The sequence below is a fragment of the Melospiza melodia genome, chromosome 2 (assembly GCF_035770615.1).
Source record: "Melospiza melodia melodia isolate bMelMel2 chromosome 2, bMelMel2.pri, whole genome shotgun sequence".
Lineage (NCBI taxonomy): Eukaryota > Metazoa > Chordata > Aves > Passeriformes > Passerellidae > Melospiza > Melospiza melodia.
In genome coordinates this window covers 63,375,229-63,397,990 of record NC_086195.1, presented here as the reverse complement: position 1 = coordinate 63,397,990, position 22,762 = coordinate 63,375,229, and the positions used below count along the sequence as shown (strand labels likewise).

The 22,762-nt window shown below is 52.4% G+C and overlaps 2 protein-coding genes and 1 long non-coding RNA gene across 5 annotated transcripts; all 3 read right to left on the bottom strand.

The window, feature by feature from the left end:
• Positions 1 to 54: 54 nt before the first annotated feature.
• Positions 55 to 10,556, bottom strand: LOC134414224 (uncharacterized). Of its 3 annotated transcripts, XR_010026692.1 has the most exons (5): positions 10,309 to 10,556; positions 7,419 to 7,581; positions 6,462 to 6,653; positions 3,147 to 4,816; positions 55 to 3,034 (listed from the first exon to the last, which is right to left on the bottom strand). It is a non-coding gene; the product is annotated as an uncharacterized LOC134414224 (long non-coding RNA). The 3 variants fall into 3 exon arrangements; XR_010026691.1 differs by having other exon boundaries at positions 55 to 4,816; positions 10,309 to 10,546; XR_010026693.1 differs by having other exon boundaries at positions 55 to 4,707; positions 10,309 to 10,546.
• Positions 10,557 to 11,175: 619 nt separating this feature from the next.
• Positions 11,176 to 16,165, bottom strand: GAPDH (glyceraldehyde-3-phosphate dehydrogenase). Its single transcript, XM_063150306.1, has 13 exons — positions 15,980 to 16,165; positions 14,928 to 15,725; positions 14,352 to 14,395; positions 13,675 to 13,774; positions 13,433 to 13,539; positions 13,257 to 13,347; positions 12,968 to 13,083; positions 12,767 to 12,848; positions 12,470 to 12,621; positions 12,290 to 12,368; positions 11,988 to 12,071; positions 11,751 to 11,848; positions 11,176 to 11,479 (listed from the first exon to the last, which is right to left on the bottom strand). The coding sequence occupies exons 1-13, from the start codon at positions 16,163 to 16,165 to the stop codon at positions 11,410 to 11,412; spliced, it is 2,007 nt and encodes a 668-aa protein (XP_063006376.1). The 3' UTR covers positions 11,176 to 11,409.
• A 1,194-nt stretch (positions 16,166 to 17,359) lies between these two features.
• Positions 17,360 to 19,229, bottom strand: LOC134415115 (C-type natriuretic peptide 2-like). Its single transcript, XM_063150415.1, has 2 exons — positions 19,086 to 19,229; positions 17,360 to 17,721 (listed from the first exon to the last, which is right to left on the bottom strand). The coding sequence occupies exons 1-2, from the start codon at positions 19,182 to 19,184 to the stop codon at positions 17,449 to 17,451; spliced, it is 372 nt and encodes a 123-aa protein (XP_063006485.1). The 5' UTR covers positions 19,185 to 19,229; the 3' UTR covers positions 17,360 to 17,448.
• Positions 19,230 to 22,762: the final 3,533 nt, after the last annotated feature.

Sequence of the window (22,762 nt, the reverse complement as noted above, 5' to 3'; positions counted from 1 at the left end):
GAAGGGCTTGAGGCGGGGCTGTGGTCCCCCAGACCCCAAGCCCCCATCAGTGGGTCTCCCCATGGTGGATGGGACAGTGGTGAAATCCCTGTTCTGAGAGCCACTGGCCCTCAACAGGCCCTGGTGCTGCATGGGGTGCCTTGTTTTTAACCTGGAGCATCATCAATGCAGAGGCTGAAGGATTGAAAATGGAACTGATCCTGGCTTGTGAACCTCTTCCTGTTTCCTGGCCTCTTCTGCCACACCAGGGCATCCCAGAGCACCTTCCTGCCTGCCCTCAGTCCCATATCCCACCTCAGTGTAACCGCAGTGGGGATCCCCTGTCACACCATTTCCTGTGGCATTTTCCTGGCTGGCTCCTCCAGTGATGGGGACAGGAGGCTGGGGCCTGGCAGGGTGTCAGGAGGGAGCGAGCAGCCTCCAGAGACGCAGCGTGATGCAGTGTGATCACTGAGAAGTGGACACAGCCTGCACAGCCAAGGCAGGTGAAGTTCTGGAGAAAAAACGCTTCCCACTAAAGGTACTGAAGGGAGGAGAAAGCACATGGCAGTAGAGTTTTTGGATCATCTCTAGGATTATGTATGGAAGATAAAATGGGGGCTGAGGGATGCAGGAGTTTCTCTCTGTAGAAGTGGCTGAGTGGCTGATGCTGCTGGGTGCTTGAGCTGCGAGTGCTGTGGCATCCATGCACCACAGCACAGTGTCCGTGTTGGGCAGGGTGAGCTGCTCTGCCCGTGCCTGCCCCATGTGTTAAGGCATGTGTTGGCATTCCAGCGGGGGCTGAGCTGCCTAGAGCAGGCAGGGAGGCGAGTCCCTGCAAATGGCAGAAGAATTGAGCAGGAAACGGGAAATCAGGGCGCAGGTGGAGCCCTGCTGGTGCTGGGGAATGGCAGTTCCTCGGCCTGTGGTCTGCTGCAGCTCCTGACTGCCATCTTATCTTGCAGGAAGCTGGAAAAGTGTTTCACAGGAGCAGCAGGGCACTGGGAAGCAGCAGAAGCCCTGGCTGCCTGTGGGTGTGTGGGTAGATGGGAGGTGCGTGCCTCAGTGCCTGCCATGGCCCTCACCTCTATGCCACCTTGTTAACTGTTTCCATTTCTTTCCCTTTTCCCTCTTTATTTTTCTACCTAAAAGATCTAAAGCCCAAGGAAATATTTTACTATTTCAGTTTTCTGCTTTCAAGTGATGATGCCTCATACACACAGTAGATCAGGGATCACTTCCTATCCTGTCTGGAGGCTCTTCAGTTTCATGCAAGTCCCCTTTCCTGTAGGCATCTTTGCAGTGTTTTCTGCTCTTTCTCTCCTGTGGAGAGTTCTGTGAGTGGCCGACAACTTCTGGCTTCCCCCATGCATAATCCGGGACGTGCATACCTTTGCCTTGGTACTGCTTCAGGAACCCAGAAGACTGCAGAGTACATGCCCTGAGAGATTTCAGGAATGAAGCAAAGAAGGATGACATCTCTGCCTCAAGCAGTCATTGCCCAGAGGAGCAGCAGGTGCCAGACACCCATGTCCCAGCACACGTGGTGACCCTGGTCCCACACTGCCTGCCAGGACTCCATCTGCAGTGAAACCAAAATCTCCACCACCCATGTGTGCAGGATGCTGTTCCCTGGTGAACTGTATCACCAGCAAGAGGCTCTGTTCCCCCACCAGTCTGACAGCCTCCAAGATCTCTCTGGCAGGATATGCAGCAAGGATCCTTTGCCTCATCAATTCCTCAGTGTGGGAAGCACAGGTCAAGGCCCCAGTGTTAGCTGGGCACCTGTCCAGCTGTGGTGACCCCACATCTTTAATGCTGAAATGAGATGTGGTCCCTCCATCTACTGAGTTCTGGGCTCCTTTTCATTCTTTGAGGAGTATGAAGCCTGCTTTTCTCCACCATGTGCCCTGCTGGAAACTGTGATGTCCAGGAACTACTCAGTGCAGTGCTGCTTCCTGAGTCCCCAATGTCACCTCTTTTCCAGGACACCTCTCGGCAGTGCCTGCTCAGGAAGCAGTATCAAGTCCTGTCTGGCTCAGTGTCCGTGCATTAATGTGAATGTTTAATGCCCAAGAACAGTCTGAGCACAGAGTGAATGGGGCTCCATGGCAGGAGGCATCTGGGCAGTCCCTCTGCCAGCATTCAGCTCAGCACTGTGGCTGCTGAGTGCTGACCCCTTGAACATCTGTCCTAGACCATCTTTTTAGGATTGTGTCTCTGGACTGGGCAAGAAGGTCTTCCCACTGAATATTTAGCCAGACTGGTTCATCAGCTTATTACCCTTCAGGAATGTTGGAAGGAAGATTCTCCCTTGGGCAGGGAGAATTGGGTTAGAGATCACCTAGGGAAATGGGATATCCACAAATCCATGGCCCTTGTAGGGATGCATCCACAGTGCTCAGGAGCTGGTGAACACCATAGCAGTCATCTTTGAAGGTCTGATGGCAGGAGAGGGACCTGAGGCCTGGAAGAAGCAAATGTCACCCCACTCTTCAAAGAGGCCAAGAAGGAGCACCCAAGAAACCAGTCAGCCTCACCTCAATCCCAACAAGGTGATGGAGCACCTCATTCTGGAGGTTGTCTCTAAGCATGTGGAATACAGGAAGGTGAGCAGGAGAGTCGGCTTGACTTCACTAGAGGCAAATTATGCTTGACCAACATGATTGCCTTCTACCACAAGACAACTGCCTGGATGGATGGAGAGCAGAGCAGGGGGTATTCGAGTCTGCCTCAACTTCAGCAAGGCTTTCTACACTGTCTCTCACAAGATCCTCATTGACAAACTTAGGAAGTGAGGACTGGATGAGTGGACAGTGAGGTGGATTGGGAACTTGCTGAACAGCAGATCCCAGAGGGTCACAGTGGCACAGGGTCTAACTGAAGGCCTGTCACTAATGGTGTCCCACAAGGTTCAGTACCAGGCCCATCCTTGTTTAACTTACTCATCAAAGACTTGGATGAAGGGTAGATGCTTTCTCATCATGTTCATTGATGACACCAAGCTGGAAGGAGTGGCCAGTACTCCAGAGTGTTGTGCAGCCCTGCAGAGGGACTGGTTGGAGAGATGGACAGAGAGGAACCTTCTGAAATTCAGCATAGGCAAATGCAGCGCCCTATATGTGTGGAAAAATAACCCCGTGTACCAGCACAGGCTGGGGGCTGACCTGCTGGTGAGCAGCTCTTCAGAGAAGGACCTGGGGATCTGGTGGACAAGAAGCTCTCTGTGAGCCAGCCGTGTGTCCTGGAATCCTGGGATGCATTAGAAAGAGCATTGCCAGCTGCGCAAGGGAGGTGACGCTCCACTCAGCCCTGGTGAGGGGAATCTGCAGTGCTGTGTCCCGTTCTGGGCTCCTCCATCCAAGAGAGACATGGAGCTCCTAGAGTAGGTCTAGCAAAGGGGAATGAAGATCATTAGGTGAGGAAGCGCCTCATGAGGAAAGGCTGAGGGAGCTGGGCCTGTTCAGGCTGGGTAAGAGATGTCTGAGAGGGGACCTCATCATTGTCCATAAGTATCTGTAGGCTGGGTGTCAGAGGAAGGAGCCAGGCTCCTGTTCTTGGTGGTGCCAAGAAGACGTGAGACAACGGGCAGAAACTGGAACGCAAGAAATTCCATGTGAACAAAGGAAGAACTTCTGTACTGTGCAGGTGTCTGAGCACTGCAGCAGATTGCCCAGAGAGGTTGTGGAGTCTCCCCCACTGCAGATATTCCAGAACTGTCTGGGGGCAATCCTGTCCCATGTGGTCTGGGACAACCCTGCTTGAGGAGAGGGGTTGAGACCAGATTACTCCCCTGGTAGTCCCTTCCACCCTTACCCATTCTAGGATTCTGACCAGGCCCACTGAATTTCTTGATGAATACTAGCAGATGTTCCCACAGAGAGGAGGGTGGGGAGCATCACTTTCCTTGCACCTGACCACATGAGGGTGGGATGGTGCTTTACTTGCTTCAGTGGGTTCAGGAAACCTAACCACTAAGTAGCCCACATCTTCTTCCTTGTGTTTAGTGAACCTGCACCCTCCCTTCACTGATTCCTGGATCCTATCTCTTTTAGATCGTATCACTGAGAGAGCCTGACCTGTCTGTCGAGTCAGTCAAGGCCCTGTATTTTCCACCCAGCACCCTTCTGCTGGAAGCATTTGTCACTCATCCCACATGACTCGTGGTGTGAGTTATCTTTCCCCATATCAGGATTCCTTGGATGGACCTAAATGCAATGCTGACAGCCTTCACCAGAACACCTTTGGATTCCAGCTAACCTGTTGTATTATTTTATTTATCGTGTTTCTTACTCAGGAGTTAGGAGAGGACAAAGCTGCGATGAAAGGCGTTCTTGTTTCTCAGATTGATCTGGAAGCTTGACTTTTATCCTAAGCCTTTACCTTTGGCCATGCTCTTCATACATTTATGGTTGCTGTGTCTCAGTTCTGTGACACAGGGTGCCCCAGAACTCACAGGTGATGACCAAGTAGGTCAAGTACTCTGGCTGCAGGGAAGAAAGCTCCTTTCATGAGGAGAGGTCAGAATTAATGCAGAACACGGTGGAGGTACTGTCTCATTGGAAATACACCTGGATGGTGCAGGGACAGGCTCCTGGAAACATCTGGCAAGCTGCTGCACATGGTGATTAATGCTAGGAGTGATGGTAAAGCCATCATGATCAAGCTGGACAAGTGTCACAACAGATGGGGAGAGGCAGCATTTCCAGCTTCGAGAGCAGACTGCGTCTGGGCAAAGTGCAAGAGGAAATAGAAATCACCAGGGTAGGAAGAAATGTAGTTAACTGATATTTTTAAGGGTCACGGCCATATGGTAGAACTGCTAGTTCAGTCGAACCTGTTGGATAAAGGAATGGGCAAGAGCCATTGTGAATTTGGTTTACAAGCAATGTCAAAAGTGATATTCACTCTAGAGCTGATAGCCAAACATGCTCTGATGCACAATTTCATCAAGGCAGTGAAGGGCCTTCTATAAATAGTCCTGAATCCCCCCAAAAAAACATATTGATTTATTTTGTGAATACCTCCCTGCTTTGCTCGACCAGAAAAATTGTGTTGTCAATAGGAGACTTTGGCTTGAGACACCAAAGAATATGCTGTGCCAGGGGGATTTTCTCATCAATTTACAAGTGATGGAATGCCCAAGTAAGGCAGTGATTTTAGATGTCCTTATGACAGATGAAGACTGGGTAAAGATTGATGGTTGCCTCAGGACAAGGGATCAACTGAGAAACAAATTGAGACATCAGCCAGAACAAAATGTCACAGCTGAGAGCTGTGTGTTGTCCTGTAACTTCTCCTTAGAGTGAAATAAGTGAACTTGCAGATTGTGGAAAGAGCGGTATTTTTCCAGTTTTTAAAAAGGCTGTGATTTAGTAACATAAGATAACTTTCAGTGAGTGAACTTCCTTGAGTAAGTGGCTATGTGACAAAAGTACTTAGAAATAAGAATAACTAATAGAAATAGTAATAAAGCTTGACCTACAATAACAAAAAATAATCCTTGTAACAACTGCAGCAACTGTGCTTAGGAGAAAAGGAATAATTCAGCACAACAGAATAATTCAGCTGTCTGAAAAAAGGTCTTCAGCTGCTCATATCACCTCAGAGAAAAATAACAATACTTGAATGTGCAAGGAACTAGCATGCTGTTCTAGTTACATTTAAAGAAAAATCAATCCAAACAGTAATATTTTCTTATTGGGAAAATAATCAAAACAAGGCCAAAAAAAAGAAGCACTCACCAGATAAGTCTGCTTTGTATATGGAAAATGCAGCATGTGCTCAGAAGGGAATGATGAAGCACTTTCTGGGCAGTGAGCAATAAGGAGGATCCTTGACAGGATCTCCAGCCGAGCACTGCTGCAGTTCCAGGCACAGATGACCTGGAGCACAGTAACTGTGGGGTGCCTGGGGTGCTGCAGGGATGAGCAAGCCCCCACACAAAGCCTGAGGCTGCCTGGGCAGTCGGAGCGAGCAAGGCTGAAAGTGAAGCACGGCGCTGTCGCTGCCTTCCCGCAAACGGCGCTTTGGGAAGCGCAGTAACCTCCACACTGGGAAAAAGGCACTGGCTGCTGAAATCCGTGGTTTGCTGAGGTCAGTTTTTAAAAGCATCAGGGAAGACAGTTAAAGAAAAGCCTGGGTGGATGGGCAAGCAGATGACGTCAGTGCTTAGTCTGACAGGGCATGGACAAAAGCCAATGAGGAGCCAGTGGAGGGGGGAGGAGGCGAGAAATCATGAAGGAATGGAAAAAATCTGCAGTTTAAGGAATATTTATAGAAGGACAAGGAATTGACAGACAAAACTGACACCATTTTTGATATGTAGAAATGATACAGACTCTCAAAGGGGCTAAATATCTCAGTCAAAAGTGCCAAGAGGCATTACAGAGTATTTCTGAATAGGGTCAAAAGATAATTTCTGTTGCCAGATGCACATAGCCATGCATAGATACATTCAAGAGCAAGAAATAGTGACTGACCTTGCTGGGAGAACAGAAGGGTTGGAAAGACCTAGGGCGCAGGGCTCACCTGCAATCATGTGCAAGTTCTCAGCCAGACACTGAAGATGTCTTTAAACATCTTTTACCCACATGTGACATTGGTGTCCTTTGTCCTGCTTTGCATCAGAAATTGGAATAGATGGACCAAAGACTCCTGTCCATGCTTCCAGGCTGGAAAAAAAAATGTTTTGAAAGTGAAAAGTTTAGTTACTTTGCTCCTAAAGCAAAAAAGACAAGTGAGCATTTTTGCCTAAAGTCACTTCATGATGTTGGTCAGGATGGCAGTTTAGTCAGGCTGATAAAGGCATATGAGGATTCTGAGGAGATAGGGAAGCTGGAGGCCATGTGAGATTTGGTACTTGGTATCCAGCACCTAAACCAGTACCCAGTTTGGCAGCTGAAAAATGGAGATTGCAGAGATTACAAACCACCTTTTTTTTTTAATTTTCCTCTTCTGTTGCAGGACTCAGACCAAGGTCAGCAAAAGTTGCTCACTTGTTTATTGGAGGTTTGGGCAATGTCAAAAGAGGGCTTTGAGGCCTGCATGTAGTATTTCTCACTTAGCAACCTTGAATTTCATCCAGAATTTTAATAACCCAGTCACTCAGTCACAAGATCCTTCTGCACCTTTCCACAGGCTCATTCAGGGCTGAATGTTTTGGGTCATTTTGCATAATCAACACACCTTGGCACCCTGTGCTCCAAATTGTTCTGAAAGTGTTGATTGGTAGGGCAGATCGGCTCAGATGCTGGCCACTCACATCTCTCAGTTGCCACCAGCCTTGCCACAAGTTTTCAGCCTGGAGAGGCTGGTCTTCCCTGTCCTCAGGCAGTTCTTTGAAAGGTTTTGCCAGCCTGCTTTTTCCTAAATTCCATTTCTTTTCATCATGGGGGGGGGGGTTGAGGTGAGTGGTGAATTATTTGCAGCACAGGTACCTGTTCATCCATTTCATGCTGGAGACCACCGAGTCTCGCATGTGGCTTGCTGCCCTTCATGTCACAGACATGTTCTCAAGTCCTGATGCTTCAGTTTTCAGTCGAGGCTCCATCTCATTGCTGCTGAGGAAAATCTCCTGTCTGGCAACACCCCAAAGCTCCTCTGACGGCAAAACATCAACTTTACTTTTCATTCATGGACTTAAGCTTCCATAATCACTCCCACGCCATCTTACGGCTTTTTGGCAGCTTTCTTATCTCCAAAATGCATTTGAAAGAGGTTTTCAGCCTTCCTTTTCTATTTGCAACATAATCTCTTTTTTTTTTTTCTCTTTACAGTTACTAAGCCTCATTTACTAGTATTTATGAGTTTTTCCTTTGTTTTCATTTTGACTACAGCTTCTACTTTTTGACAGCTGCCTTTTCAAATCTTACGCTGTGAAGCATACCCAGCCCTACTGTTCCTTCTAGGGAACACTTAATTAACTCCCTCAAGAAGATGATGCTTCTGTAGTAAGGTAATTTATGGAGGTAAGTCAGCTGTCCTAGAGTAAAGAGATTACATTCAGCTCAGAAGAGTAAGTAACAAATTACTTGTTTTTGCAGCATGTACAACACATTGGGATTGCCCAAAGGTAGGCAGCTTGGTTTTGATGAAATGTGAGCACTGCTGGAGCCTGCAGGGGTATTTGCATACCCTAAGTCATGAACCTGCATTTTGTGAATGACATCAGTTATGAAGGAGGTTGAAACATCATCCTTTAAGATGTTTGTCTTTTGTAACTGTGTCATAAGTCTTTCAGAGACCTGTATCTCCTCTTCCTTGCCCTGGTCCTGCCAATTGCTTTGCTTAAAGACTGATTTACTTCAGAACTGGATACAGGATGTTTTAAATGCCCAAGACTTTTTTTCACTGTGCTTACACAATTACCATTTTGTTATGTTTTGGATTGATTTTTCAAGTGAACTTAACTATTTTCCACATCTGCTCAAGCTGGTTTTCACTACATGGCATCTTCCTTAATGTTGAAGTTTCATGCTGACATCTCAACATGAAGGTGGTCTGAGGACCTTTCTTGGGGAAGCAATGCATGTGTAGTAGTCTGTGCAAAAATGCCAAGGAAGTATAAAGTAATTTCTCTAAATGTTCAAAGTTATCATAAAACTAAATTTTCTGTAACATCACTGCTAGTTACCCTTAGCTGTCTTAAAAAAAGGAGAATAAAACATAGAGCTTACTAGCCCTAGGAATGGTTGGCTGCCCATCAGAGAAGCTGTCTCTTGGGGCAGCCAGAGAGCTTTCCCAGAGCATCCCTCTCCTGCAATGGCTCTGCACAGTGAGCCCTGCTGCCTGGCCAGCCAGGGAAGGCAGAGTCAACCCTTTAGCCAGGATCAGTGTCTTTCTGCACCTTCCCCTTGCAAGGTGCTCACAAACCAGGATGGATTCTGGCTTGTGGCTGCTGCTCTTGGAGTTGGTTTGTCCCAGCAGAGTGGCACAATTGCTCTTCACTACCTTGCTGGATGAGAGCCTCTTCATGTCTGCCTGAGCACTTGCCTTGCCTGACCAAGCATTTCTATCTGCTTTCCATAAAAACACTGGAGCAAAGAGAACAAATCTAGAGCTCCCCTACCTGGGGGAAAACTCCTCTCCAGAGACAGAAGCAGCTGCCACAGATCTCTCTTTATTTCAATGCCATCCAGAGTCATATGTCAATTTTGCAAACTGATGGGAAAAAAAAATTTACATGGGGTTTTTTAGGTCAGGGTTGCAGTTCTCAGACAGGCTGGCCACTGAGCTAGTTTTTCCATCTGTCCAGAGGGGCCTTGCTGTGGTGCCATCTGTAGGTACAGTGTCTGGATGCAAAATAAGGATTTGGAAGAGCTGTGCATTTTAGGGAGGTTATATTAGAGAGAGGAAACCAAGCCCTCCAGGCAGTCCAAAAGCTGCATGACTAGTTTGCCACACTCACTCTCCCTTTTTCCATACAAGACCAACCATGTTTTAAATGCTGTGATTCCTGGCTTTCTTCACCTCAATATCATATAATTTTTCTGGGAGAGATCAGATTGTAAAGCAGTTGAAATAGCATTTGAAAACAGAGTGAACATTCAAGACATTCCCAGCAGCTGTTGGTCTGAGAGCACATACTCTTCCTCCACCCCGAGGCTGTATGACTTTGCTCATTCCAAGAGCAATTTGATCTCAGGTTGGATAGGGCTCACGCTTGTTAAATAACAAGAATTTGCTCTAGAATTTTCAGGTAGTCTTATCTCACTTAGGAAACATAAGGCTTTTTAGGGGAAAAATTTGACTCATATAAATGTTCCAGCTTTTAACTCAGTTCAAAATATGCTTTACATGGGAAAAGAGGACATCTATCCTTCTCCCCCTTCAGATGTTTCAGTAGCCTCTCTGCACTTCCAGATTATCAAGCGAGGCTCTGACTGGCACACACACAATATGCAGGCACCCGAACACAGCACAGCCATTCAAAGCACCCAGGCACAGCAATCAAGGACAGGATGGGACCAACCCAAGACTCATTTGCAATCTTGACAGGTCTCCAGGCTAGATAGCTCCCCCCCCAGCAGAAAGCCAACTCCATGGGAGGGCTGCCTCCAGTGAGCTCCAGCACCAGGCAGCTCCCATTTGACGCCAGTTACCTAAAGCTCCAATGACGGGGCCATTTCTGGTGTAATCCAAGTATTTCTGCTGTCCTAGGGCTAACAAGCTGCTCAGAATCCCAGTTCCTATCCAGAGGCAGGTTATTCAGCCTCTTCTCTTTGCAAAATAACTTTGAGTCATCGCCCTCTAGTCCAGCAAACATTTAATTCTTACGCAGCCCAACTGCTGGAGATAAGCGGCTCTGGGAAACCATGTCCAGCATACCTTGATCCTGGGAGTTTAAATCCTCCAGCTTATATCCTTGCAGCTTCCAGATCAGGGTCTAAAGCACTTGGGGTCCGGACAGCAGCTCCAACCGTGCCTGCCAGGGAGAGAACACATCAGCCCTGAGATGCTAAGTTAAGCTGCTAAAAATGGAGTTCCACGTGATTATGTGCAGTGCATTGCTTATCTGTCCTGGTGCGCACAGGTCACAGAAGGCTCTGTCGCTGCCCAGCAGCATTCATGCTTCCAGAACTAATGCAGGGAGGCAGAGGGCTGACACTCACCTTGCAGAGATTTGCTGCTCAGCAGCTTAACTGCAACTGCCCCTCCTTACGCACAGAATTAAGCCAGAATTAAGACTGGCCACCACCATGCCGCTGATGGCCTCCCACACGTCCCTAGGCAGCCATTTCCTCTGGGGCAAAGCCAATTCATTTCAAAAGGCAGAGCAAGTGAAATACCCGCCTTGTAACACCAGCAAGTATCTTCCTTGTCCCCTGCTGAGTCTAGGGAAGGAGAATTAATTTGTTTCTTGTGCCCCTTTACCAAACCAAATGCACGAGTCATCTGCTCAGCACTTCTATTGTGCATGCGCCCATCAGACATGCAAATCCAGAGCTGGGTGGATGGAGCCAGAGCTGCTTCCCATCCTACCATGCAGTTTTGCTGTGGAGCATGGGCCTGCACCACCTTGTTTTGCCTCCTGGGCTGGACTCTGGGCTCTCCCACGTGGAACAAGCAGCTCAGCAGGCTGCACTCCCCAGCTTCTCATGGCAGCTGGCAGAGACTGTGCCATGCAGGCACCTGCAGCTGCTCATTACATACATTCACCCCCCCACCTCCCCCTGACAGACAGACAGACAAGGCTTGTCAGATGGTGATCACTTTTATTGATGTAAGGTGGTACACAAACAGATCAGTTTCTATCAGCCTCTCCACCTCCCCCAGGCTCGGGGAGAAGTTGGAGGAGTGGGGGAGACAAGGGAACAGAACTGGCCTCTCACTGCAGGATGCAGAGCTAAGCGGTGGTGAACAAGGGCAGGGGCTCCAACAAAGGAGAGTCCTGCTTCCCTAGGCAGCAGGGGGGGCTGTGTGCTCAGCTTACTCCTGGGATGCCATGTGGACCATCAAGTCCACAACACGGTTGCTGTATCCATATTCATTATCATACCTGGGGACAGAAAACAAGCGTGTGAGGGCTGACCCATTTCTTGCACCCCTTCTTCCAGCTCCTCTGCCCCATCCCACACAACTGAACTCCAATCTACCCTCTGGGGGAAAGGAGGTAGCTACAGTAATTTCAGGTAAGAAGCACTCTCATCTCACTCCACGGTGAGATTGGAGGTCTGTGTATCCACCTGGATCACCAGTGGTAAGCAACAGGACACCCAAGTCTGTAACCTGTCTGTGCCAACCCCCAGATTCTCCAGGGCTGCACCTACCAGGAAACCAGCTTGACAAAATGGTCGTTCAGTGCAATGCCAGCACCCGCATCAAAGGTGGAGGAATGGCTATCACCATTGAAGTCACAGGAGACAACCTGAAACACAAGAAATTGGAATGCATATGGCTGCCCACAGTCTCTATCCCAAGTGCCCAAACCAGGACCCTGGCAAAGCTGCTGCCAACAGCCTTCTGGAAAGGTGAGGCAAGAGCCAATAAGCGCAGGCACTGCTCACCTGGTCCTCTGTGTATGCCAGGATGCCCTTCAGGGGCCCATCAGCAGCAGCCTTCACTACCCTCTTGATGTCATCGTACTTGGCCTGAGGAGACACAGATCCATCATGATCAGATCCCAACTCACACAAAATGCCCACTGGGGACAGGGGAGGGAGGAGACACACACGGCAACACCCAGCAGGTGCTCTTTTCCCAAAAAGGACAAGATGGGTGCAGAGAGGGCAATTCCAGGTGCAATAGAGGGCTTAGAGGAAGCAGGGGCACATCTGGAAGTTGTTAGGATCTCATCCACAACACTTACTGGCTTCTCCAGACGGCAGGTCAGGTCCACAACAGAGACATTAGGGGTTGGCACACGGAAAGCCATTCCAGTAAGTTTCCTGTGGGAGACATGAGTCAGTAAGGAACAGCATCTGGCACTCCTCTGCCAGTCTACCAATGTTTGGCCTCCTCCTGACACCTGAGAAGGGACAACACTCACCCATTGAGCTCAGGAATGACTTTTCCCACAGCCTTAGCAGCTCCAGTAGATGCTGGGATAATGTTCTGAGCAGCACCTCTGCCATCTCTCCAAAGCTTCCCAGAGGGCCCATCCACTGTCTTCTGTGTGGCTGTGATGGCATGGACAGTGGTCTGAAGAAAGAGCACAGGAGGAGTAAGAACACAGCCAGTACCCAAAAAGAGCATCCCAGGTGACACAGGGAGTACAGATGCTTTCCCTCTCACAGGAGGGCATCTGGAGCAGGTCACCCTCCTCAGCACCAAGCTGCAGACCTACCATGAGACCCTCCACAATGCCGAAGTTGTCATGGATGACCTTGGCCAAGGGCGCCAGGCAGTTAGTAGTGCAGGAAGCATTGCTGGGGTAGAGAGATAAAGGCACATCAGCCAGAGGCAACACTTCCACTAGGGTGAAGTGAAGTGAGACCCCTGGCAGCTGCTGAGAGCTGCAGGCCAGAAAGCACGCTCCTCTCCTTACCTGACAATTTTCAGAGACTTGTCATACTTCTCATGGTTGACACCCATCACAAACATGGGAGCATCAGCAGAGGGGGCAGAGATGATCACACGCTTTGCACCACCCTTCAGGTGAGCCTGGAGACAGACAGAGAGAGAGATAAGAGATTACATAACTCAGGATCCTTCCAAGCTTGCTTCTTCAGATCTCCTTCATAGCCCCATCCTGAGCAGCTCTGTACATGGTGGCATGCCTGACAGGCAGAAAGCAGCCCTATCCCTTCTCTCCTGTGCCTCTGTGGCATACTCACCCCAGCCTTCTCCATGGTGGTGAAGACACCAGTAGACTCCACAACGTATTCAGCACCAGCATCTGCCCACTTGATGTTGCTGGGGTCACGCCTAAGGAGGGATGAAATTTTACAAGCTGCTCCATGAGACACCTGCTTTCAATCTCCAGAGGAGCAACTGGGAAAGAGATACTTACTCCTGGAAAATGGTGATAGCATTCCCATTGATAACAAGTTTCCCATTCTCAGCCTTGACAGTGCCCCTGAAGTGGCCATGAGTAGAGTCATATTTGAACATGTAAACCTAATAAAGAGAGGGGGAGTGGAAGGTCAGGCACCCAGGCTGCCATCATCCACTAACGCCCTGGGAAGTTACCAGAACAGATCCAGAGGAGCCCTACTCAGAAAGGCCCAGAGGGGGCACTGCAAAGCAACTCACCATGTAGTTCAGATCAATGAAGGGATCGTTGATGGCCACCACTTGGACTTTGCCAGAGAGGACGGCAGCCCGGGTAACCAGGCGGCCGATACGGCCAAATCTGGAGAGAAAAAGACAAGGGTGAGGAGGTGCAACAGAGAACCAGCCCAGCTGGGCATGGGAGGCAGTCCTTGGCAGCCTTCCCTCGGGATCATCGGCTGCTCCCTGCCCATGAGGGCGGGAGGGAGTCCTGCAGCTCGTCCAAAGGCCAAGGCACCCCGGTTAAAGATTAAGAGCGACCCCCGCCCCAGAAAGGTCAATCGCTAAATTTACAGAGAGCCCCGGGGATCCGGTTACTCCTCGGCCCGGCACGAGAAGGTCACAGCCCCGGGGCCGCCATCGACACACGATCCACCGAGAGACCTTTTGGTGGGGGGCTGCAGGGATCCCCGGGAATGGGGAGGGAAACTGGGGCAACCGAGCAACGGCAGCCCTTTCCGGAGTGAGTCACCCCGAATCCGAGGAGAAATGAGTCAGCAGCACCGCTCTCTGCCCCGGGGGGCGCCGGCGGAGCGGGACCGGCGGGATTCAACCTCTCCCTCTCCCCAAATCTTCCCCCCGCGCCCTTGAGGCGACCTTGCCGGCCCCCCCGCAACCCCCCCCAGATCTCTGCTGGTCCCGTCGGCCCCGGCACTCACCCATTGACTCCGACTTTCACCATCTTTACCGCTTCGGGATGTTCCTGTGGGCAGAAACACCGGTAGGGGTTTGAGGGGAACTGGCAACCACCACCCCCGGCGGTCGTGCCCGCACCCGCCGCCGTTAACGCCTCGCCCGCGCCGAGGGGCGAGTGGGCACCGGGGGGGGAAGGGGCCGAGGAGAACGGGAGAGCGGGGACCCGCGCTCCGAACCAGCCCCCCCATCCCCCCCCCCACCCCGGGCGATCACTCCCCCGCTCCGGGCGATTAACTCACCTCTCCCCCTCCCCCGCCACAACCATCCACCCTCCCCCCCTCCTCCTCCGGCGTCCATCTCCCCCCTCACACCCCTCTCCCTCCTGGCCTCACCGCCTCCCTTCACGCCGCCCCCGCCATTTTGCGCCGCGCCGCCTTTGTGCCCGTGGGCCCCGCCGCCACGCGGCCCCGCTCCGCCCGGGGGCTGCCGCACCCCCTGCCGGTGGGCGGTGCGGGTGTGTGGGGAGGGGGCTGCCGCACGCCCACCCCCCGCCGCCTCCGCTCTCTCCCCCCGCGCATCTCCCCCGCCCCGCCCGTTACCTGCTGCCTCCGAACCGCCCGGCGCGCAGTGAGGAGGTGGCGCAGCGCCTCTCCGCCGCCCTTTATAGCCGCGTGAGGGTAGGGCGGGGGCCCGCCCCGCCGCGACGCCGTCGAATGGCAGCGCGAGGGCCGGACCGGGCTACGTGCGCCCGTGCTGCGGGTGCGGCTGCCGAAGAGCCCCCCTGTTTCCCCCGCCCCGCCGCCCCCCGTTAACAAAGGCCCCGCTCTGGGAACACAGGCTCCGTAGCGATCACCCTCCCGTCGAGCCACCCTAAGGGGGTTGATGGCGGTGGTGAAAAAGGCACCGGTCCTTGCGGGGAGGTGTCCCCAGAGCGGGGATGGGCGGCTGTACGCCTGCCAGAGGAGGCAGGGAGGGTGATAGCAGGTCGGGGGCTGGTCCCGTCGGGCTCGCTGCTGCTCCGGAGGATGGTATGCGCTGTTTTCACCTGGTAACATAGGGCAGGTAGTCACCCGCCCCGGCTGTAGCCTCTGCCCAATTGGATTGAGTAGTATCCAGTATCCGAAGGGACCTACGGGGAAGCCGGAGAGGGACTCTTCGTCAGGAGCTGTAGTGATGGGAAAAGGAGTGTTGGGTACAAACTGAAAGGGAGGAAATTTAGGATGGACATTAGGAAGTTCTTTACTGTGAGGGTGATGAGGTACTGTAACACGTTGCCCACGGAGGCTGTGGATGCCCCAGCCATGGCAGTATTCCAAGCGAGGATGGATAAGGCCTTGAGCAACCTGCTCTAGTGGGAGGCGTCCGTGCACGTGGCACGGGGGTTGGAACTGGATAATCTTTAAGGTCTATTCCAACCCCTTCACATTCCATGATTCTATGGCTGCAAGGGCAAAGGGGCTGCAGGGATGCTCGAGTCACCCTGAGGGATCAGCGGATCCCTCCCTATTCCCCCCGGCACGGGAGGTACTGTCTGGGAGTTCTCCCGTCTCTAGGCTGGGACTCTCCTCTGGATGGGTTTATCCCGGTGTGCTCTGGACGGGGCCCCTGGCCGGGCGCTGCCCCAGCAGGCCACGGGAGGCAGCGTGAGCACCATCTTAATGAGGCACTGCGGCACTGCTGCCGCTGCCCGCGGGACGTGACGGCGGAAATCCTGCTCGTCTGCCGCCTCGGCCCGCCTTCCCTGGCTGCCTGCGAGGAGGAAGCGCTCCTGGCATGGCCGCTGCCCGCTTCCCCGCCCCCCATGCTGGGCTCCCTCACCGAGCCCTGCCGCCTCCATCCCTCGGCTCCGTGTGGGGCAGGTGCGGCGGGACACACCCGCCTTAGGTACAACGCCCAGAGCACGCACAAATCCCAAATCTCCCATCCCGGAGGAAGGTGTGGGACCAGTGGGAATGCAAATCTCGACTGTCAGAGCGGGTGGGGGTGGTGGGAGCTGGAATAATGCCCCTCTGGCTGCTCCGCTGAGCAAGGCTTTAAGGATAAGGAAGGGGGTGGGCAGGCTGGGGGAACCACGCAGGTACTGGGGTGGGGGACAAGAGAGGGGTCATGCAGCTCAAACGTAACCCTACTCTCCTTAAACCACTGCTATTCCCGGTGCTGCTGAGGGGCTAAGTTTAGACCCAGCTGAGGTTACAACCTTTTCTTAAAGGCCAGTTCATGGTGATGGCTCGCGGGGCACAGCAGCAGGGCTACGAGCTCGTGCCGGGGTCGGTGGTGCCCCAGCCGCAGCCCACCGAGGCAGGCTCGGGGAAAGCTTCAGCGCAAACAGGAGGCCCCGGTGTTTGTTCTGGCGGGGGCAGAGTGCGGCCGGGGTGAACAGCGCGGCCCTTGTGTCCCGTGCCCGGTCGATACCTCACCCGTGTCCGCCCCCCCGGCCGCACCGCGCCGCAGACGCGCGTGCCGCACGCCCCACGCGGAATGGCGGCGGCGCCGGCAGGGCCCGGCACGGCCCCGCGCGTGGGGCCGGGGGCGCCGGGCGGGCTCTGCCACCGCCTCCCGCCCGCCCCCCGGCCGGGGGCAGCCACCGCCGAGCGCGGACGCGGCAAATGAGTACAGCTTGTTTAATGAGCGAGTCCTCGGGCACGGGGAGCAGGGAGGGGGCTGCCGGCGGAGCGGGGGTTCAGCGGCCGCGGGGGGCAGCTACGGAGCCGGGCAGCTCCTCCTCGTACCGCCACGCCGCTTCCTCACTGCCGCAGCCTCCCGTTTTCGGGGCGGGAGCTTCGGGGCTTCGCGCAGCGGTGCGCCGTGCGGTTGCCGAGCCGTGCAGGTTCCCGGGGCTGGGTGCCCTCCGACTGCGGAGAAGCGGGCCTGGTGAGCCGCCCAGCGGCGTCCCGCCCGCCTGCTCTCGCCCCGGCCGGGCCCCAGCACGGCGCCGGCAGCACAAGGCGTCCCCGGTGCCGGCCTTTGCGCCGGCGGCTGGCAGGTGGTGGCCCCACAGCCTGCCCCGCTGCCCCATCCCCTCGCTGTCTGCCTATGCGCTCCACTCTGCCCTGAACTCCTTCCCTGCCCGCTTGCTCGAGCCCACGCTCTTGGCCCTCTCGCCTCGGAGGCCCTCCAAAGCTAACACCCCAAACCACTGAAGGTCCCGATTCGGTCCAGTTTCAGCCCGAAGCAACCCCTGGGAATGGCCTTCCAGGCCCACTCTCCAGGCAGTGCCCACTTGCGACTGGCGAGGTTCTTGCGCCAGAGGGATGGACGAGCGGCTCTAGCCGCAGATGGGAGGAAGGGGAGAGTGGAGGAGAGCAGCTGAGGACCAAAGCTGGACCCCTCCTTCGTGTCCTCTTCAGTCAGCGTGGACTCGGGCTCCAGGGGCAGCAATCGTGAAAGGAGCATCTGGGATAAATGGAGGAGAGAGGGGTGATAAGCCTTGTGTCCCCTGGTACTCCACTGCCCTTACTCTCCTGAGGGCTCAGGCAGGACATATAAAGTGATGCCTGCTCACTTGCCTGTGCCTGTCACATTGCATCCAGACACAGGGAAGGGCTTGACCAGCAGCTCCCACTGTCTGAATTGACTTTGTCGACCACAGCATCAGGCAGACAGCTGCTGTGAGCTCTGCCTGCGGGCAGATTGCCCTGTGCTTGTAAAACCGTACACACGTCCTGCCCTGCCCCAGATTTGGAAGGTAACTCTTCAGTCCTTGCTCCTTGTGGATGCTGAGCACCTCTGTGTGCTCAAGCTGCTGTGTACTATTTCATTTTATCAGAGGGCTGCTGGGAAAGGATGGTCCTGCCTCAAAGGACCATGATAAAGATGAGGGAGAGGCAGGAGCAGAGCAGGTGTGAGGAAGAGGGACTCCCCATCTGCTGGAAATCCTCTAGGTTAGCTGTGCTGACTGTAAGCCCTCAGCACTGCTGGGAGACAAGGGTTGGGGGGTGTGTTGGGTGCAGAGGAGGCATGGCACTGCTGCCCATGGAAGCAGCCTGCAGGAGCCGTTCTACATCTGTCTCTCACATGGATGCTGAGCTAAGGCTGAGGATGCCTTTGTGCAGCTCTTTGTGGTAGCAAGTTAACTGAAGCGGACACAGGCATCCTCAGCGAGGAGAGAAAGTGGTGAGTCATAGCAGGCTCAGTCTTGTGATTTTAGTTCATGTCCTGACTATTTCCTTGTGGCTTTCCCAGGGTGATGTAAAGGCAAGGTGCTGGGGCTCAGGTTAGGGTTTGGGTAAGAGGGAGCTGGCTAGATTGCAAAGTAAAAAATACTATTGCTGTAATTGCTGAGGATAAAGATTTACTCAAGCGAAGAAGCCCTTAGTGGGCATCCTGACAGGGCTCTTAGCCTTAAAGAGGGTCTTTAAGGGGGGTAATACTGAGCTTAGGGCAAAACTCCTGGCCCAACAGGATGCATCTTCCCTCTGAAATATGAGAACCAGAACCATGATGAGAGATGTGACTGTAGTATCTGGTGCCTGCTGACACAGTGTGGGCTTAGAAAGGACCGGGCTTTTCACTGCTAAAAGCTTTTGCAGAGCACTAAAAAGCTTATGTCTGTTTCCTGTCTTGAAATGCTGGAGCTCCTTAGGGGCTGGATTATAAAGTCACCCTAGAGCTGAGGCTGCTGAAGGGCAGAGTGCAACAAGAATAGACAGCAGCCTTCTTGTAGTTGGAATTTGGGACCACCTCTCATTTGAGGTTCAAACACAGCCTCCCTCCTCCTCCTCCCCTCCTGAAATCAACCTCAGCTTTCTCCCTCCTACCTGTAGTCTGTGTCTTGGTAAGGACACAGTCTGAACGCTGGCAGAGAGCAGAACCAAGAAGAGGAAAAATGAGCAAGGCCACAACCGAAGCCCCAGCATCTTCTTAGCCCAGGGCTGGTGGGAGGCAAGGCAGGACTTGCAGCATCTGTGTGGGATGTGGTCCCTAGCCCCCCTCTGCCTTTATAGCTTTGGTTCTGGCAGGCAGCTGGCCCCAGCTCCCTGCTGAACCACCCCCTGGAGCTCCTGAACCTTTCAGCCCTTTTGTCCAGGGTGATATATTTCAGGGTGAGCTCAGCAAGACCCCTTCCTCTAAAGAAAAAGGACACAAAGGTGTTTACTGAGTGTCTGGGAAGACAAATGTGAGTTGAGCTGCTGCTGGCCAGGACTTGGAGGTGTCTGTCAGGGTCAGGGGACACTTTGAAACACATCCCAAAAGGAGGATATTGAAGGCTGCATTGTGTAGGAGTATTGAACATCCTCCTCATAGGCAGAGTGCTGTTAATGCGATTTCTCTGATCAGTGTGAGCATGAACTGCAGCTCAGGTAGAGTTAGGCACACTGCTGGCTGCACAGAGTGGACACAAATTCAGCTCTGTGACAACACAGGCCTTTGTTTTTAATATTTATATCTTGGTGAGATAGTTGGGCTGGGAATGAAGAGCTCCTGCAGCAGAAGGTGGGTGAATTCCAGTACTACACAGAATTTGTAGCAGTGACAGGAGCATGGGTCTAGCACTATTAGCATATAATTTGCAGGCTGTCTGTCCCAAGTCACCATCTGGAGGACTGGGCTGAGTTTCCAGAGGAACCGTCACAGAAAAGAGCTTGTTGAGACTCAGCTTGCACTTTGTCAAGCTCAGGCACACAATGGGAGCAGGATAGCAAGGAGCAGATTCCTACCTCCTAAATCTTCTGGCCGTTAGTTCCCCCCACTTTGTTTACCTCTTCCATTTTACTGTAGTTTCTCACCAGCTGAACAAGGCAATGAGGTCACTGTTTAGAGATCAGGGTGCAGAGGTCAGCCTGGGTATGAAGACAGAAACTAATCAGCAAAGTTTGTTAGGGGAGAGGAATGGGGGGACTGTACCCTAGCACAGGATTAGCAGTGGGTGTGCGGGGAGAGTTTAACACCCCAAACTTCCCTTTGTTCAGTACTGTTGCACAAGTCAGGCCAGAACTTGACAGAACATGTTCTTCTGCCTGCTTTTGTTTATTTTTTTCAAAGAAAGAAGAAAATTAGGAAAAGGTCTTCTGCAGAGATAACAAAAGTCACAGTTCAGATATTTGCTGTCTCTCCCTCCTTCTCTCCATTTTTTGCAGGCATTTTGCACTTGCAGATGCATGCTTGTGGGTCCATTTCTTCTCTGCCCAAGGAGACAGAAAGTTTTACAAACCTTTTGCATCCAGTCCTTGAGAAGAGAGTATGGCCCTTCACTGTGGGGCACTGATGCTGGAAGCAGTGCTTTGCACAGCTGTGGACATCCAGTTTTGTTAGCTCCAGCTGATGGCTGCAACCCATGGCTGGTGCTGTGTCCAGAGCAATGTGATGCTCTAGTGATCCTGTGTGGCATTCCTGTCACCCTGTCACCTGGGCCAGCACATGGAGGGGCTCTCGATGTCCCACTGAGACATTTTGTGGGAAACAGGATTACTTTGAATTTTCAAAGCTCAGGGAACTGCTGGACAGCCACGGGACACACGCCCCATGTGGGCATTAGGATGGGGTGCCCGGGCACAAACGGGGTACAGGGATGTGTGTGCACAGCCTTGTGCTGGATGTGGTAGTGTAAGGAGCCCTGTGGTGTGAAAGTTCCAGAGGGATGGAAAAGGGAGGAAGGACAGGAAGTCAGCACATGTTCCTGCTGCATGCAAGGTGTCCCAGAGGATGCTGTTCTGTACTTGCCAGTCACATGTGACTGTCCAGAAAGAGCTGAGTCAGTGTGCTCGAGCACTCCTGCTGCCGGCAGGAGCAGCTTCGCTGGAACACACCGGTTACATGAGTCAGAGTCACTCCTTTGCTGAGGGAAAGGTAAGGGCAAAAGGAACAGCACTTTGGTTTTGATATGAAATGTAGCAGCAGTTTGATCTGGCATCCCTTGAATGGGGTGGCCCCCATACTGCAAGAAGAATGCCAGAAATGTGTTTGCAACTGCTCCAAAATTCCAGTCCACTTGCACAAAGACTGAGCCCTGCAGGGGTGGGCAGGCTCTGAGAACTCAAATGACAAGTGTCCTCCTTGGGTTCAGCAAGAGCTGGGGCTGGCAAGAGGGAAAGAGCCATCACTCTCACATATCAAGCAAGAAACTTCAGAGACTGCAGAAACTTTGCAAATTTTCTTGCGGATTCTTGTAAGTTCTTGCAAATCCAGCAAAGCCTGGATAAAATGCAGGTGCTCAGTGACTCAGGTGCCGTGATGTTGCAGCTGCTCTGTGTCCCAGATCCTTGCTGGGACTGCAGTAGAACTGAATAGTTACTCTGACATGTCCTGGCAGTGACTGTGAAGTGAAAAGGCTTTGGCAGACAAGTCCTTGATTGCCCCAGTTTTCTCAGACTCAAATAGGTTATTGTCCTTTTTTCCTCTCTGATGCTAACAAGTTTCCTTTATAAAAACCCTTCCCTTTGGGTGCTGGGGCACTGACTCTAGAGCTTGCAAGACCAGAAAAGTGCTGCTGAATCACAATCAGCCTTCTACCAACAGTTGCTCATATAGGAAAGGAGCAGGGCAACTGGACACTGGGACATCTGGGAACTGAGTGAAGAACCGTGAGGGAACACCCCTTGGCCCAAGGTGATAGAAAGGGACGATGGTGCCTGCAGGCTCTAGAAGTGTACAATATTGACATTATTCCACTGGTCCCATTTGTAGGAGTTCAGAGCAACCATGGTCAGGAGTCCCTAGAGAATGGAAACACCAATGATCTTGGCACTGAGTAATCCCCCTGCCTCAGGAGCAGGGGAGTGGGATTACTCCTTCAGCAGTGATTTATGGTCATTGTGGCAGTCACCAAAATATCTCTGTGAGGAACAGAAGAGCAGCAAATATCTACTTAAGGCTGTAGCCACTGTGTAGCTGCCAAAACCCCTCTTAGATTTTGCCTCATCTTTCTTCAGGACTTCCTTTGCCCATGACACAGGACTGCTAATTCTTCTGATATGAGGGGAGGATAGTGAGGAGGAAGGTGCTCCTCACTATCTGCAGAAAGGGACCAATCAGAGCTCTCACCCACTGACTTCTCACTCCCACTTTCCCAGGTAGTACAGTGTCTGAGTGTCCTGAGCAAAGGACAGACTGCAAAGCAGTGAAGGAGCCAGCACATCAGTCCAGTCACTGATTGCCAAACCCTCCTTCCAGAAGGATGATTGTGTTGATCTCCTGAAGGAAAAAGTTCAACCACTTGTAGAAAAGTATGGTCTGAAGGTGAGCCAATGCCTAAAAGTTTTATGGCCACCTCACTTCCTCTATCCACCCGTTCATATCTCCCCTACTATATCATTAGCAACGTATTATCCCACATCAACACAGATTGATTGCTTGTAAAACTTTGAGCCTGGGCAGGCATCCATAGATGCTGTCTTTTGCTTTTTTAATTCCTGTATGTGAGTGTCATACCCAGTGGGTGGTGAGGGAATCACGTATGGTGTGCATGACTCTGTGTTGTATTTACTGTCAATGCTGT

Coding starts and splice junctions, on each gene's coding strand:
- GAPDH (XM_063150306.1), bottom strand. CDS start 16,165: ATGGAGGCGGCAGGGCTCGGTGAGGGAGCCCAGCATGGGGGGCGGGGA. Junction 15,726..15,979: donor CGCAGTGCCTCATTAAGATG/GTGCTCACGCTG, acceptor TAGACCTTAAAG/ATTATCCAGTTCCAACCCCC. Junction 13,775..14,351: donor GTGAAAGTCGGAGTCAATGG/GTGAGTGCCGGG, acceptor TTTTCTCTCCAG/ATTTGGCCGTATCGGCCGCC.
- LOC134415115 (XM_063150415.1), bottom strand. CDS start 19,184: ATGCTGGGGCTTCGGTTGTGGCCTTGCTCATTTTTCCTCTTCTTGGTT. Junction 17,722..19,085: donor TACCAAGACACAGACTACAG/GTAGGAGGGAGA, acceptor CATTTATCCCAG/ATGCTCCTTTCACGATTGCT.